This window comes from Polypterus senegalus, chromosome 1, assembly GCF_016835505.1.
Source record: "Polypterus senegalus isolate Bchr_013 chromosome 1, ASM1683550v1, whole genome shotgun sequence".
NCBI classification, from domain to species: Eukaryota; Metazoa; Chordata; class Cladistia; order Polypteriformes; family Polypteridae; genus Polypterus; species Polypterus senegalus.
In genome coordinates, this window is record NC_053154.1 from 65,590,469 (window position 1) to 65,608,266 (window position 17,798).

General features: G+C 37.7%; 1 protein-coding gene across 3 annotated transcripts in view; it reads right to left on the bottom strand.

The window, feature by feature from the left end:
* far1 (fatty acyl CoA reductase 1) overlaps positions 1–17,798 on the bottom strand; it is a 113,008-nt gene that overhangs the window by 70,673 nt on the left and 24,537 nt on the right. For all 3 annotated transcript variants that reach the window (XM_039749888.1, XM_039749878.1, XM_039749883.1), the window contains exon 2: positions 7,903–8,122. In XM_039749888.1, coding sequence (XP_039605822.1) covers positions 7,903–8,091 — 189 coding nt within the window. In that variant the 5' untranslated portion in view covers positions 8,092–8,122. The remainder of the gene's footprint in view (positions 1–7,902; positions 8,123–17,798) is intronic.

A 17,798-nucleotide genomic window follows, 5' to 3' on the forward strand; every position in this document is an offset into this window, starting at 1 on the left:
AGATCAAGACGAGGAAGAGAGTGAGGGCACAGCCAAGGATCAAATGGTGGAATCTGAAAAAGGAAGACTGCAAGGTTGAGTTTAGGGAGAAGAGGAGAAAGGCACTAGGTGGTAGTGAAAAGTTACAAGACAGTTGGGAAACTACAGCAGAAGTAGTAACGGTGACAGCAAGAAGAGTGCTTGGCGTAACACCTGGACTGAGGAAGGAGGAAAAGGAAACCTGGTGGTTGAATGGGGAAGTGCAGGAGAGTATACAGAGGAAGAGGATGGCAAAGAAGAAATGGGATAGTTGGAGAGATGCAGAAAGTAGACAAGAGTACAAGGAGATAAGGTGCAAGGTGAAGAGAGAGGTGGCGAAGGCTAAAGAAAAGGCGTACAGTGGAACCTCGGGTCACAACCATAATTCGCTCCAAAACTCTGGTCGCAACACGATTTGGTTGTGACCCGAAGTAATTTTCCCCCATAGGACTGTATGTAAATGCAATTAATCTGTTCTGGACCGTACAAGCTGTATGTAAATATATATATTTTTAAGATTTTTAAGCACAAAAATAGTTACCGTAGATGCCATTATATAAGCTGAAAATTTTGTCCTAGATTTTTGGCTTGGAGTTTGGGGGTCGGTTTATACAACAAGTATCGTTTCAGATTCAAGATTTCCAGCGCAATGCCAGTTTTGCCGATGAATACGGAAGTAAATAATGACGAAACCACAGAGCCATCTTTCAGATGAAGAAGTAACTTTGCATGCCGGTACCTTAAATTAAATAAAGAATGTATTCAAAAAAGTGTTTTAGTTGTTGATTTTATTAATAAAATTTATAATAAATTATCGGGAAGTTTAAAATGAAATTTTTTATTTTGATTTACGACCAACATCTTGCGTTACGAAACGGATGCGGTCACATGTATCCGCTTGCGCGATTGTAAACAAACAACCGAGAGCGTTAGTAGCGTCAGTCGGAGCCCAGATACATGTGTTTGTGGATGTAATTTCCGTCATTGCAGTGATTTACCTATATATATATAATTCATTAAGACCATGCAAGCAAGAAACATAATTGCTAAGGAAGGAAGAGAAGATAAAAGAAGGTGATCGCAATCGAAACGAAGATGGACATTGTGTGGAAATATCTCCTCCCTTCCTGCAGCCCAAAGATGTCAAATTAAATGGTGAGTACAGTATGAAATTGTTTCTAGAATAGAATGCCTTTTATTGTCACTATACGCATCTACAATGAGATTAAAAGCAGCTCCTTCAGTGCAGAAAAAAGTTCTGTATAGGGCTTGTATGGTTGTTTTTTAGCTTTAGCATAACGCCGGATCTGCGGCCCCACTTCTGCTTTCTTTCCCTCCTCCGTCTGTGTCGTCTCCTAGACCCAACAACAATCCACGGAGAGCCCGCTGGTCTCGCTATGTTGTCTGGGATGTTGTGCGTGTGATGAAAAACACTCGAAACAGATGTCTGGCTCTGGACACCGATGTCTATAAGGTTCTGAATGGTGTAGCGGATGTTCGCCGAACCGATCGTGCACAAACAAGGACAAAAAAAGTACAAAAACAACAAAAAAGTGCACTGAAAAGGAGAGCCCTGAGCCGCTGCGACCATGCGCGCCGCCATGCTCCTAGCTTAATCGAAGTAGGCTAGGCACTATTTATAACTTTTTAGTTAGTACATTAGAAAAATTATTGGTGTTTTGGTAAATTATGCACATTATAGATCAAAAATGCCGGTAGTCTCAAATTCTCCGATAAACATTATAAATATACCCGAAGAGACACTTTTAAGGAAATTTAGAAAATTTTGCTTGGAGAAGGGGGTCGGCTTAAATACCGGTCATCGGCAAATACATGTAATTTAGTAGGTAGAGAAGGGGTTCGGCTAATATACCGGTCGGCCTGTATTCCGGGATCTACGGTAATTATATCATAGAATGCACAGTGTAATAGTAAACTAAATGTAAAAACATTGAACAAACACTGAGAAAACCTTGAACAGAGAAAACTAACATTGCAAGAGTTAATGCTATAGCCTTACGAACCGATCGCTGTAAATACTTTTTTTAATGAGTTTTAAGCACAGGGAAAATAATGAACATTTGAAAAATCCGTAATTTATACAAAAACTAACCATAAAAAACCAAAGAAAAGTAACCTTGCAGGAGTTCACAGCGAATGTACAGGGAGAGACTGAACACATGCGGAAATCATCGGTGCGTACGAATCTGAAGGGACTCTGGCTTGTTCGTGACCCGAGTGTGCAGTCATGAACAGACGTAAAAGTTTGACGAACTTTTTGGTCGTAACCCAATTTGTACGTGTTCCGAGATGTTCGTGACCCGAGGTTCCACTGTATGTTGAGTTGTATGAAAGGTTGGACACTAAGGAGGGAGAAATGTGCAGCAGGTTAGGGTGATAAAGGATAAAAATGGAAACGTACTCACAAGCGAGGAGAGTGTGTTGAGCAGATGGAAAGAGTACTTTGAGAGGCTGATGAATGAAGAGAACGAGAGAGAGAAGAGGTTGGATGATGTGGAGATAGTGAATCAGGAAGAGCAACAGATTAGCAAGGAGGAAGTAAGGACAGCAACGAAGAGGATGAAAAATGGAAGGGCCGTTGGTCCAGATGACATACCTGCGGAAGCATGGAGGGGTTTTAATAGGAAAGATGGCAATGGAGCTTTTACCCAGATTGATTAATGGAATCTTGGAAAGTGAGAGGATGCCTGAAGACTCGGAGAAGAAGTGTACTGGTGCCGATATTTAAGAATAAGGGGATGTGCAGGACTGTAATAACTACAGGGGGATAAAATTGAAGAGCCACAGCATGAAGTTATGGGAAAGAGTAGTGGAAGCTAAGATAAGAAGTGAGGTGATAATTAGTGAGCAGCAGTATGGTTTCATGCCAAGGAAGAGCACCACAGATGCGTTGTTTGCTCTAAGGCTGTTGATGGAGAAGTATAGAGAAGGTCAAAAGGAGTTGCATTGTGTCTTTGTGGACCTGGAGAAAGCATATGACAGAGTGCCTCGAGAGTAGTTGTGGTGTGGTACGAGGAAGTCGGGAGTGGCAGAGAAGTACATGAGATACGTACGAGGGAAGTGTGACCGTGGTGAGGTCTGTGGTACGAGTGACGGACACATTAAAGGTGGAGGTGGGATTACATCAGGGATCGGCTCTGAGCCCCTTCTTATTTGCATTGGTGATGGACAGGTTGACAGACGAGATTAGACAGGAGTCCCCATGGACTATGATGTTTGCTGATGACATTGTGATCTATAGCGATAATAGGGAGCAGGTTGAGGAGACCCTGGAGAGGTGGAGATATGCTCTAGAGAGGAGAGGAATGAAGGTCAGTGGGAACAAGACAGAATACGTGTGTGTAAATGAGGAGGTCGTCAGTGGAATGGTGAGGATGCAAGGAGTAGAGTTGGCGAAGGTGAATGAGTTGAAATACTTGGGATCAATAGTACAGAGTAATGGGGATTGTGGAAGAGAGGTGAAAGAGAGTGCAGGCAGGGTGGAATGGGTGGAGAAGAGTGTCAGGAGTAATTTGTGACAGACGGATATCAGCAAGAGTGAAAGGGAAGGTCTATAGGATGGTAGTGAGACCAGCTATGTTATATGGGTTGGAGACGGTGGCACTGACCAGAAAGCAGGAGACAGAGATGGAGGAGCAGAGCTAAAGATGCTAAGATTTGCATTGGGTATGACAAGGATGGATAGGATTAGAAATGAGTACATTAGAGGGTCAGCTCAAGTTGGACGGTTGAGAGACAAAGTCAGAGAGGTGAGATTGCGTTGGTTTGGACACGTAGAGGAGAGATGCCGAGTATATTGGGAGAAGGATATTAAAGATAGATCTGCCAGGCAAGATGAAAAGAGGAAGGCCTAAGAGAAGGTTTATGGATGTGGTGAGAGAGGACATGCAGGTGATGGGTGTAGCAAGACAAGATGCAGAGGACAGAAAGATATGGAAGAAGATGATCCACTGTGGCAACCCTTAAAAGGAGCAGCCAAAAGAAGAAGAGAATTAATTCAAGTTAACACTACAAGGCCACTTTTTTTTTAACAGAACAAACTGAAAATCAAAACAGAATTTATAGTTAGTAAAGAATGTTAAACTACTCGGGCCACAAAGAGGGTGGTGTACAATAAACCTAGTAACTTCAATATTTTCTAAACTTTTGTCACTTCTGACACTAGATGGAAAAAGAAATGTGTTCACAGCCTCAAAAAAATTGGAACTGTAGAAGCCTTGTTGTTATTGCTGGCTTCAACATAAATTATTTTTCTACTGTATCCATCAATACATCCATGGATTATAATCCTCCACCCAACACAAAGATAACCATTTGATAATGCCATATTCTAAAATTTGATACTGATAAACACAGTATTAATAAAATTACATATGATTCAATAAATGCTATACAACACTAAACATTGAGAATACAGGCTACTTACTTAATTAACTAACTAATGTTTACCATCAATGTGCCACAGCATTAAAGGTGATAGGAAACTGCAACACTTTTACTGAACCAGATTTAATGCTGAGACCCCAGAAAAATGCATGTATTTTTCATTAACTTGTGTAAATAATAATAAAAAAAAACCAAAAAAAACAGTAAAAGCAATTACCTTATTCTAACACTTTGAAGGAAGCCTGGTATTTTTTTATAGCATGAATCTGGATATTCTATGACAAAGTCTTTAACTTTCCCAATTAATCATTGCATATATGATTGTATGTGTTGCTGATTGAAAGCCCATACTCTCCCGTTCTTTTATGGATACTTCTAACACTTACTCCCAGCATCTGTGCTATTTGGGGAACAGTAAAATTATATTCTAAAAGGAATTCAAGCTAGTCTATAGTCACATTTACATTGACATAGCCTCTGCTACCACTGCAAATTATTCTATGGTCAAACTCAATAGCGAAAGTTCTGGGCTGGGAATACAGTAACTCAAGGGCTCTTTCAAGATTCTGTATGGCTAAATCAATTCCATGCACCATGATATTTTGGAAACATCTTACCAAGTGGTTTAACATCTGCTTTATTCTGAAATTAGTAAAATCACTGTTACTCTGTTGAAAATGTATACTTTGCAGGTGTCAAGCTATGTTTTCCAAGTCATCTGCAATATAATTCAGAAAATTCAGAGTAACACTTGAAAATTAACAGTAACAGTCACATAACCTCATTGAAGTTAAAACACTCAAAATATACAAATAAATGAATGCATTTCTCTTTAACTACATTGGTAATATGCGAATATGTTTTTAAATTGTCATTATTGGTAATAATTATGTTTGTTTTTCCATCTTAAAAATCAACATAGGTAAAAGGTGGAATACACCAAGTTTACTAATGACATGCGTAATGTACTTCGGGATTGGACAATACACTTCAAAGATTGTTATAAAATGTGTAAACTGGTAATGACACAAACACTCATACACCCTTCTCTCCCCACTATTTTGTGTATGGTGCATTATGGGAGTTGGTTTCCACTAAAACACTTGTAAACAAAACATGACTTTCACATCTTCATGCCGAATGAGCTTGTCTGCATTGCGCGACTTAATTTTGGCATGCAGTACCTGTGATGATGTGGGTTCGGCTCCACGCTCCAATCACTGTTCGGAAGCCCTTGAACCCAACATCGTCGGTAATGTCACCGATGAGCTAGTCAGTGGAGGCAATTAAATAAATAATCCATAAAAGAGGTGTGGAAGTTAAAAATATACAAACAAAAAACAATCCTTTTAAAACGAGGTTAAAATGCATATGGAAGCAATGTTTAAAACCAACAACAAGCCCGGTGCCTTCTTTTAAACTAGTGTCTCTCCTGCTTCACCCATCTGGGCACCGCTACAAGTGAGACGCTCTCTCTCTGCAGTTGATCTTTGTGCCTGCCTCTGCTGTCATTTGCCTTACCGATACTTGGCTCCGGTCGGCTCCTCCGGACAGTGACTTCGGAATTCCCCACGACCAAGGCTCTCACGCAGGGAACACCACGTCCCAAGTCCTGACTCCCGCTACCTTCTGCGTAGAGTCCTGCCCCTTCCTGTCACTCCCGCCCTTCAGATCAAATTCTGTGGGAGCGACCACAACCACTACTTCTACCAGGTGTTGGCCAAACACCCAGGCTGCCTTCAGCTGCCTGCGAGCGTTCACTCGCTCGCCTGCTTCCTGCTGCACCGATTTGCTTGCTCCCTCTCTCTCCTTATTGCTTCCTGCTGCAACCTCAGTTTCCTTCTCTCTTTCTTTCCTGTTCCCTCCCTTAACCGACTCGCGCTTCTTTTATCTAGCAAGGGACCATAGCAGCTGCAACACATTAGCCACGGGAACAATCACGGATGTGGGCAGTTCCTCACCTGTGCACTCGGTGAGAAACGCCCCCACCGCAGATCACCCCGCGGCTTGCTACAACCACTATACCCCCTCACGAAACCGCAAGTGCGATGATCATTTATTTAAATGGCCTTTACTGAGAGTGCTGTGGACCCGCTATACCACATACCACCCCTCCATAAAACTACATTTGCATGGTAAGGCTCCACACCACAGCCAACCCAATGCAACTGGAGCTCAGGTCCACAGCTCGGCCACTCTACGCTGCACTAAAATGATAAAAGCACTAAAACAATTCCCACACTAAAACCAACCCAAGCCCCCTTCATAAAAACAGGACATTAAAAGAATAAGAACTTTAAAAGACAAATAAAACCAGCAATAAATAAATGTCCTTAAAAAGCTCAGTCTCTTAAAAATGTCCTCCTCCGGCTTGGGTACGTGGGTCCTCAAGTCTGGCACCAATCCCACTTGCTGTTCTGTCTCCTCTTCTAGCCTCACTGCTAGCTCATCCCACCGCTGCCACCAAATGTGACGATGCGGGTTCGGCTCCATGCTCCCATCACTGTTCGGAAGCCCTTGAACCCAACACTGTTGGTAATGTCACCGATGAGCTAGTCAGTGGAGGCAATAACAATCAAGCATGGGGATGGAATGGCTTGCTACAACCACTACGCCCCCTCACGAAACCGCGAGCGCGGTGATCATTTATTTAAATGGCCTTTACTGAGTGTGCTGTGGACCCGCTATACCACAGTACGCCTCACTGTTTCTGTATTTTATAGAATTACCTAGCTCCATCTAAAAAGTGGCTTTAATAACTCTGAAAGTCCACACCTGTTCCATGAATTGGAATTTATTTGGTTTAAACCTGAATCTTTTATATCAGCATATTGATGCCAGGTCTGAGATGCTGTTTGTTCAGTGCTTGCAGAGAAACAGTTTCTCAATAAATACAGTAACTTATTCAAAACCAGCATGACTGCAAGTTAGCTTTAGGGCTGTCTACCAACGTTTTAACTAATTTCACTTGCACTGTGGCATGTCTTTTTGTTATGCATTTCTTTATATTGCGTTCTTATTACATTTTTTAAAACAACTTAGACAGTGTTCAAAATGAAAGACTCTATAAAAATACTTAGTGTCTGGAAAAAGTGAATATAAAGCCCTAGAAAACAAGCTGAAATGTCTGGTATTTAAAACACTACATTGAAATATGGACAATATTTACAGATAGCATCAAGAAAAAATAAATTAGACAAATGTTTTCTTAATCTAATCTCATTTTTCTTGACACTATAAAAAAAAAAAAAACTATTTAATACAACTATGAACATAAAAAGTACTACACCCAAGTAAGTGATAAAACTTGTATCTAATGCTAAAATTTTCAATAAAAAGAAAATAAAATTACAAATATGATGCAGAATAAAAACTCTCACTTTTATTAGAGGCCTTGCTACTCAATTTATATGTACTATATTCCTAGTGTAGGGAAAACAAGAAAATTCTTGGTTTCTGTGAAACATGAACTTGTACCTTGCAAGTCACCATCTCTTCTATACGTTGTTCAGGATCCTGTCCTGCCTTCGGTCTGACCAGCACATAAACTGCTTTCACATTAGGACATGATCGGAGTAGCTTTTCCAGAAGAACTTTGCCCATAAAACCTGTAGCTCCAGTAATGAGGACATTCTTCCCCTCATAATACTTCGGGATGGAAATCATAATAGCCTTGGTCTTTATAGGAAATAGATACCTGAAAAAGGGAACAAAGCATGGTAAACTGCAAAGGCAATTTAATACACAAGCATTGGGCTACTTATTTTACTTATTTTCTAAATCATCTTTCATACAATCTCTTAAACATGTCTCCATCTTGTGGTTTGAAGCTTGCTTTTGTTATGCATGGCAAACTCTTAGGGGCAGAGCAGATCGCCTTTCTCAGTCTGTAAATACATACTTCTTCAGAAATGTTTCCGCTGCAAACAGTAAAACCAGATTGCATTATCCCTTAAGTATTAGGCAGATCTCTTGCGTATATGATAATTACTGATGTCCTGCATATGAAATATCAGAGAATATGATGGACATTAGCAAACTAAGCCTATTCACAGTGCAGGTGTTTGTGTACATGTTAAATCAAAATTGGTCACATACTGAAATCTCATTTTTTGATTTTTAAGTAAATCATTTGAATCTTTCTATGCAAGTTTTTTTTTTGTGTAATCTGAATTATTTGGTCAGTTATTTACCTTTTTCTTATACAGCACACCTTGCAGTGTTGTAAACAAGCAGCTAAGGGACATTTTAAAGACGCGTAAATATCAAAGTGCAACCCCTGCAAAACCATGAGCTTCAGGTATATGTGACGACTCCCTTGTGGGTTAAGTTATAACCTGTGACACTGACAATTCAGGTCAATGCTCTGTGCATTATCTCATCCACAAATTTCTGAAGTGCAGGACCTCTGCAGATTTTCTCAAGGACAAAGAGTAAAGCTTTATTTCTTCCACACAACAAATTAAATTAAAAATAAATTAAAGATCCACTACCAGTTTACTGCAACCTATATTCTTCTGTGGTAGTAAAGGAACATAAACAGTTTAGTAGTTGACATCTAGAAAATGGGACTAAAGGCAATCACTTGAATGAACTTAACCAAAATTGTAAGGCTGAAAAAACAAATGTAAAACATAATTACTTTTGCAAATGTCAGAGATACAAAATTTGAGGGATGAGCAACAATTTGGATTTAAGTGTTTCATATTAAAAATCTGAATGCAAGTTAAATTCTGTTAAATTGCATACGAGGTACAAATGGCAAGCAATGAGGCAATTAACAAGTCGTTTAAAGCAAAACTACATTACCTTTGATACAGAGCGAGTACGGTTTGGTTTTCAATACAAATTAAACTTCATTGTTCAATATCCAGCAAAAAAAACACTGTCAACCTTTCTAACCCACACACCTTTTTAGCTTAGGATTTGCTTGCTCAGACCAATTTTATAATCTGATAGAATGCCACATAAAGAGTTCTGGAGGTCCATGACATATTTATGAGGGAGGGTGGACGTGGGTGAAAAGCATTGTTAGGGTAAGAGTTAAGATCAGCAGTAAAAGTAATTCTGCACCTGGGATCTTTTGCTTTGATCCAGTAATGGATATGTTGACTCGTGGGATAAAAGACCAATTTCCCTGATGCATGTTTTTTGCTAATAATAGTATGTTTTGTAGCACCAGAAACGAGTAAGTTTAAATAACTAGGATCAGTGGTAGCCTAACATAAACAATTAAGATTCAGAGATAACCCATAGAGTGCAGTGTGGATAACAATATTAAAAGAAGGTTCTCTAAGTGACTGAGCCTTCACATCCACAGCACCCAGACTTTGGAACAACCTCCCAAAATTAATGAGATAAGCCAACTGAATACATTCTTTCATTAAAAAAAAAAAAAAAACCAAAACATCAGTTTATAATCCCTCCACATTTTGCATAACATTTAAGACATGTACTTGGTCCAGGGCAAAAGTACTTTTTCCAACAATGTTCACAGTCTGAGTACAGGGGGTCCTCTGGTTACAACGTCTCGACATACGTTTCGGGTTTACAACGCTTACTCTCATAAAAACTTTAAAAAAAATTGAGACATGAGAAGGAATAAAGGTAAGGATTTTTTTTTACACTCATTTTTTCTGTTACTACAGTACAGTATATTTATGTCCTTTTCCTTTTTCTGAGGCTTAGATTTTGTGTTTTTATGTTCTAGAATATGATTTTGCAAATGTGTTAAGATAGGTAAGTGACTTAATCATAAATTTGCAAAAATCTCAAGTAAACTTTTTTCACGTTGTCATTATGGGGTGTTGTGTGTGGAATTCTGAGGAAAAAATGAATGTAATCCATTTTGGAATAAGGCTGTAACATAACGAAATGTGGAAAAAGTGATGCGCTGTGAATACTTTCTGGATGCACTGTAAATTTTTCTCAACATAAATTTCATAACTATAATTTGTTGGAAGGGCTTCGAGATTTGCTAATCACACTTCCCGTACGTCCCAAACATAGGCCAATGTGCAGAAACAATCCAATTAACGATTTCATTACAATTTTCTAAATTAGTTAATTGATAAATGAACTGTGATAGACCAATGCCATTCCAGGGCTCATTCCTGCTTTGCAAATGATGTTTCCAGGATAGGATTCAGCACCCTGCAAACCAAATTGGATTAGCCAGGTTTGAGAATGTTACGTTTTAAAACATACTGGTAAGATTCTCAGTTGGCTTATCTGAATTGAAATTAAAACACAAGGCAGACCGATGACATATCAAATGGGTTAGCAGCTGCTCAGCTACACAAGGATGCACAATTAATAGAACAGCTAAAAACAGCCTGCTTCACTGCTATAAATACATTAGCAAACACTGAATTTGTAGTTCAAATTTCATTTTGTGAAGTCAATGGAGTGTTACGTTTATACAAATACATTTTGATGCAGGCATAGAAAGCACATAAAGAACCCAAAATGGATGACATATTTATGCCGCAGTAATAAGTTTTATTGTTTATTATGGTTCTATCCACAGTAACAGAAAATATCTGATCACCTTCAGCTGATGCTACAATACACAAGTTCAAGTCGAAGAGGACGTGAGACTTGATGACTATGGTTGCTGATCACACTGCTAGTCCATGACAGCTTACATGACTAGAAACTGCTGTACATGTCAAGTTAAGGTCTGCATAATGACTTTCCAGCACAGTTTCACATTTCCAGAGTATCAAGAGCTTGCCGCCTCCTCCTCTGACAGCTAATAACATACTGCCTGAAAGTGCTGGAGCCTGTGTAAGGGGTTTAAAGATACTTTTGAGTTCAGCTACAATTTTGGCCCATTTTTTTCCCCTTTTCCCCCCCAATATCATGGTAGGTGAGGTCCAAAACACCTGCATTTGTTATTCCTCCTTGCTGCATTACTCTTCCGGGTTAACATACATTGGTTGTCAGTTCTGTTACACATACCATGCACACACATGACTTAAGACAAAAATCAAACCCCTTTGATTTTGATAAAGTGAGTCACAAACTAGATAGTCGGAGTCATTGAGAATGTTACATTATACAATTGGAACAGAATCACTAAGAATATCGCTAGAAAAGTCAGCTAATGTTCCATGGTCAAGCAAGAAGCCTTAAGAACAAAATGAAACGAAAATCAGTTTTAAAGAAAATTCTGAAGTAATGGATGGGAAGGCAGAACCAATATTTTGCTAAATTTTATTTAAAGTTTGCTGTCATGTGTACACAGTACATAATGTACATAGTCCAATGAAATTCTTACTTGCATCTGCAGGTCTCCCCAACAAAAACTAATCAAAAGTTATAGAACACCAAATGTTGTTCTCAGTTTTTATGGAAATGCACACCGTTTAATGTCTTCATGTTTAATGAAATCAAGGCATAGATCAAATAAAGAATGGCAAATAAAAACAAGTCAAGGAATCATTAAGAGTACAAAATTGTATTTATATTTTTGACTCAAAGTAGCCACCTTTTGCTGATATAACAGCCAGACTTTGGTAACCCTTTAGATTCAGAATGCCAGTTACACCAATTCTGCCTCCAGTAACAGAACTCCAGACCATCACATTTCCCATTCCATGTCTGAGAGTTGAGGAACCATCCTTTCAACAATTCAACAGCTTACAAGCACCCTGCGTGATGAAATGAAGATTTCAAATTTTCATCTGCCCACAAGACTTTCTTCTAGTCTGCAGTAATCAACAGCTGGGATTTCAAGGCCCTATTTTGTCCTTTAAGGAATGGCTTTCTTACTGCCAATTGCCCTGTGAACCCTGCAGCACAAACTCTCCTTTTCATAGTAGAAACTGGGAGTTGCTTTTTTCTTTAACCACTGTTAAGCTGGGCTGTGAGGCGCATACCACACAAACTGGTGACCCCCAGAAACTTGTCTTCTGATTAGATTGCGACTTTATGAATCTTCCAGGGCCCTTCTAATCAAGAGTTTTTTCCAGCTTTCGATTGCCTTTGGATTGTGTTGTATGCAGTAGTCACTTACACTTTGAAGGTTTGCAGTTTTGTCCAAATGAAAGGCCTACTCTTCTATGGGTAAAAATGCTCCATCTTATTTCATTTGTTAATTGCTGTTTTCTTGCCATTATCACTTGAATTTACAACTTTCTATAGTGTTATATTGTCCAAATAGTACTTCAGAGGGTGCACTTAAACAGTCTGTTCCAACTCTGCTTTAAGCTGGACAGTGGGTTTTTAAATACTCAACAGAAGTTAGGACACCTGTGCCAAAATTGTTTGCTTCAACTTGCAAGGCTTAGTTTACTTTAATTGCTGCATAACATCTGTAGGTTGTAATCTATTAGTTGTTCCCCACAAAAGGCCCATTTGTAATATTCTGAAATTTCCTTTTTTCAGTTTTTGCCAACCTAAACTTTTTACTGAAACCTCTGGCAGGTTACCGCTTACCTTTTCAATATTTTGGTCATTAATTACATCTCAACTGATTAAATTTGAAGAAAAACTGATGTGTTCTAAAATTTTTGACTGGTAATGTATACACAGATATACATACAGTATACTAGCCACAGTTCTAGTTAAGGGCAGCTAACAGAATAATTAAAAACACTCACTTTATCTTGCCCTACATGTACTTTCAGCACCTTTCCTCTGTGCTCACATGTTTACGTCTCTTTGCCAGTGGTCCCACTTTTTAAGGTCATTCCCATAACGCCTGCTTTTTAGACTCATTTTCGAGGTGCCTCTCTCACCTCCTCCCCAGTTTCCTACTTTCAGTTTTTGAAGGTAAATCTGTCAGCATTATACACACACACGATTTATGAAAAGGAAATGTCAATTAACATTATCCTATGACGACAGTTTTTTTCTAAAGCCAATGCTGAAATTCCCACCACAAGACATAAAATCTAGTTCTATTTGCTGTTTTATGGGAGGAAATCCCCTTCTCTCAACCCTTAAAAAATATGATTTACAGGTACTGCCATTCATTAATTTTATCAAAAAGTTAATAAATTGTAATTCTTCGGAAAATAATCAAGAAGCATAATTTGTTTTATGAACAGCCTTAATATGACAATGTCTTCTTTTCTTACTTCTGTTATAAATTTAGTATAATACTTTTATTTACTAAATGTTAATACTCTTACGCAATTTTTGAAGTATACTGTATTTATACTGCCTGCCAAATGGTATCAATGCACCCGTGGATACTTATTTGAATCATGTATATCTGTATGGGTTAAACAAAAATATATTAGAAGCTTCATTCAGTCAATGTAAATATACATTTCCTTTTTTTATATAAATATGTAATCAAGCAGGAATATCTTTTACCAAAGACTTTATATACCACAGCCACTGAACATCTCATATTACTGTGCTAATGACCAAGAAACATCACACTGCTTGAAACTGTTTAAAACATCTTCAGAGTTTACTAGAGACATACTAATGCCATCCTTAGTTAATAATGTTGGGCCACTTGCCCCAATGTTCTGTTGTCTCTCTTTTCAAGTGGGTACCTTCCACTGAGTCGTCTTGTTTTTTTTGGGTGTGAAAGATTTCATATCTGATTAAACAGGACTGATTCTTGCTGTAATTAATTAATTGTGATGCAGTTTACACAATACACAAACATTACATTTTAAAACATTTTAAAAATAAGGATATTAAAAACAGCTCCAAGCCACCTATGGTAGAGATGGGAAGCATTGTTTAATAATTTAAATTAATAAAGTTTACAAAAACTGCTAGAAAATTAAACAACTCTTCTTCTGCCATAAAATAAAATCTATCCACTGAAAAGAAACAAATATATATATATCACATACAGTAGAAAGCACTTAATTAATGGAAACAAACTCAGATGACCTCTGAACTCTACACCATTCCTACTACTTTGACATAATTGTGTATAATTTGTTTGTATTTCATGCACCAGACACATTTGAAATCCACTAATCCAATTTAGGGTTGCATGTGGCAACAGCCAATGTTCCATTTTTATTTCTTTCAAAAAATAATCAGGCCTTATTAAAAACAAATGTTGCTGTATACCTAAGTGAAGACTGGAGGTTTTCCAGAATATATGCATCTGGTGAGGCTCACGAACTACATCTCTGACGTATATGCAAGTAGTACAAGGAACAGTCCTTTTACCTTTTCTGTTCACCAAATACACCTCAGACTATAAATATACATAACACCAGGTCAAGTCATTTGCAATGACTCTGCACTAATCGGGTATATTGACAAGGTAGATGAAACCATGTACAGGAGTCAGGTGGAGATTCTTGTTACTTGGTGCACAAAGAATTGTCTGCAATTCAACATCAGCAAAACTGAGGAACTGGTTATTGACTTTTGCCAAAAGAGCCTCTACACCTTGTCACTATTCAGGGAGTCAATGTGGCGAGGACTGGCATTGTATCACAGAGGAACTATATAACAAAGAGCTGAGCAGATTCTTTTCCTAGGAGACCGACTGTCTTTACTAAGGATTGCAACATCCTTTACACATTCTAGAATGCTGCGATAGTCACTTTTGATTTTATATGCCGGACTGGTAAAATTACTTGGGAAGCCCCACTGAACTAAAGTTGACTAAGACTTGGGTTGTTATGGGACACACTCTCGACCTGCTGCATATCTTCTCATTAAGTGCTTTTAACCAAGCGACTGAAGTGTTTAAAGAAACACTATTGGGATTCCCTCTTTTATCTTTAGCTAAGAAAGGTGCTTTTCTTTTGCTTTTTTGGTAATTCTTGTGTGTTTTAGGGAGTGGTAGTGATTAGATTTCTTGAGTTTCTTTATAAAAAAAAAAAAAAGCTAAGTTTCTACTTGACAAAATTCCATCTATATTGTACACTTAAACTGCAATACATTTAGTGGCAACATTGTTACTATAAAGTCTACCTGAAGAATGTAACCGTAGCATCAAAATGATTTTTAATTTTCTGGTAATTACATCACATTAGGAACAAGAGAAAGGAAAACCATCTTAGGAAAATATATTGTTTAATTTTTCCATTTTAGTTGTTTAAAAACTGAATTGAACAAATTTGCCTTTAAAGTGGACTAAAGTGTGAAAAAACAAATTTCTGTAGTATTGCAGCATGTACTGTATATATTTTGTTAAATTCACATTGTATGCTGAAAATATTAGGAAAAAATCAAGGCTGTATGAAAGGGTATGCGAAAACTAACAAATTTCTAATACAAGAAATTGTATAAGGCGAAATAAAGAACAAAAAAAACCACAACAAATGCATAGATTTACTCCCCCCCCACACCCCGATAAGTCATTTGTTCGGCAAACAAAAATACACACACTTTGAAATTTATGGTTGTTTGAACCGTAATGGAGTCAGGTGAGGGTTTGCTGAGATGGTTGGTACTGATTTTCTCACAATCATTAGGCACAAAATCTCATGTATGCTTTTTTTCCCAAACTTGAAGAATTAATACGTCTGGCTAGAGAAAGACTTTGTCATTCTGTTTAGCACTCAGGTGATTCAACTGATGACAAGCAAAAATCACTGCAGGAGTATGATTTACTGAAAACAATAGAGTGGAGCTTAAAGATAATTATACTTATTGTTCTTTATTTTCAATGTGACACAGGGTTTGAATTAATACGTTAGGCAAAATTTTGCTGAGGTTAACATCTATTAGAGCACTATGTAAATAAACTGATATTTTGAAAGCAATATGCACATTCAATACAAATCTGGCAAACCTCATATACTAGATGGGACACTCTTGCACTATTCTAGTCATGACATGTTTCTGGTGTGGCCAAAAAATTTTTTATTTTTTTTTTGCAATTACAGAATTATATACAGCAACATGTATCACTAGGCAATTTTGCTTTGTGAATCAAAATCCCCACTCCTGTGGCCTTCTTACCAAAATTAGAATGAAATATTTTGTAACTCAATATCTGACTTTAGGCTCCTCTTCATTTATTACCCATCAAGACCTTTTACACTGAAGACTATATAATTTTAGTACACAATCCTCGTAACTATACATTCATGTTTTGAGGAGAAAAAAGTTTTATTTTTGCAAAAATTATACATTTTTCACTATTGTACCCTGCCACCACAATGGTGCTAGCAAAGTAAATTTATATACCTTGCTCTCACTGTCCTCCCTCTCTCATGCCTTCCATCTTGTCTCTCCAAATAACACTTAAAAAGTACGACTCCCACTGACAAGTCATACATTTCTACAATATAATAAACACTAATTACCAAAGAAAAAAGCAAACATATCCATAAACCTGTAAACAAAAAAGCTTTTTGTTTCCTTTTAATTACCACATATTTCACTCATTTAAATTTACCTTCTGGGGAGGGGAAAAAAAAGACAGTACCAAAATTTAATAAATAAAATGAAAATAGTCACAACTTGGTTTCTGTGGTGGCTGAAATTAAGAATTCCTTGACAGAAGCATATACACTTAAACAGAATGGAATAAAATCACAGTTGTATACATTCATCAACTGACACTCCTTGGCTAGCAAACTAGATTGTACATGTTTAATACAATCTCAAACAAGGCTTACGATAATGCACTTGTGTTGTGTGTCATGCAGACCTTGCATTTGCAAAGCAACAGTTTGATCTTTATATGTCATACTAAATCAAAACTGTTTAATGTACATGTACACTAGAGTCGCTCTTACACAAGGCCCAGATTATTATTTGAAGCATATATGGACAATGTACCCCACCATTTAATTAATTAGCATGCACATACAGTGGTGTGAAAAACTATTTGCCCCCTTCCTGATTTCTTATTCTTTTGCATGTTTGTCACACAAAATGTAGGTTTGGATTTTTTTTTCTCCCTAAATAATAAAAACCATCATTTATAAACTGCATTCTGTGTTTACTTGTGTTATATTTGACTAATGGTTAAATGTTTTTGATGATCAGAAACTTTTTGTGTGACAAACATGCAAAAGAATAAGAAATCAGGAAGGGGGCAAATAGTTTTTCACACCACTGTACATAGCAGTTCTTCTGAGTGAACAGCCTCTGCCAAATAAGAGTAATTAGGCAATATTCTGGCCCTGAACATCAATAAAACAAATGAACTCATTGTGGACTTCGGTGGTGGGGGTGGAAAGGGAGACAGAGAGATGTTAATGCTTAAGCTTTCTAACCCTATCATCCCTTCCTTTATATCTGCAACTGTACAGACACAAAAATAAATCAAAACAACCTATATTGTAAGCAATAGTTTTCATCTAGCCTTGAGACTTACAGTAGCACTGCATTTACTATCCACTGCTTATGTATAAATTTTCAAATTCCTCAAATTATACTTTACATTTACTTGAAGATGGTGTTGTCCATGCCAGCTTTCGGTT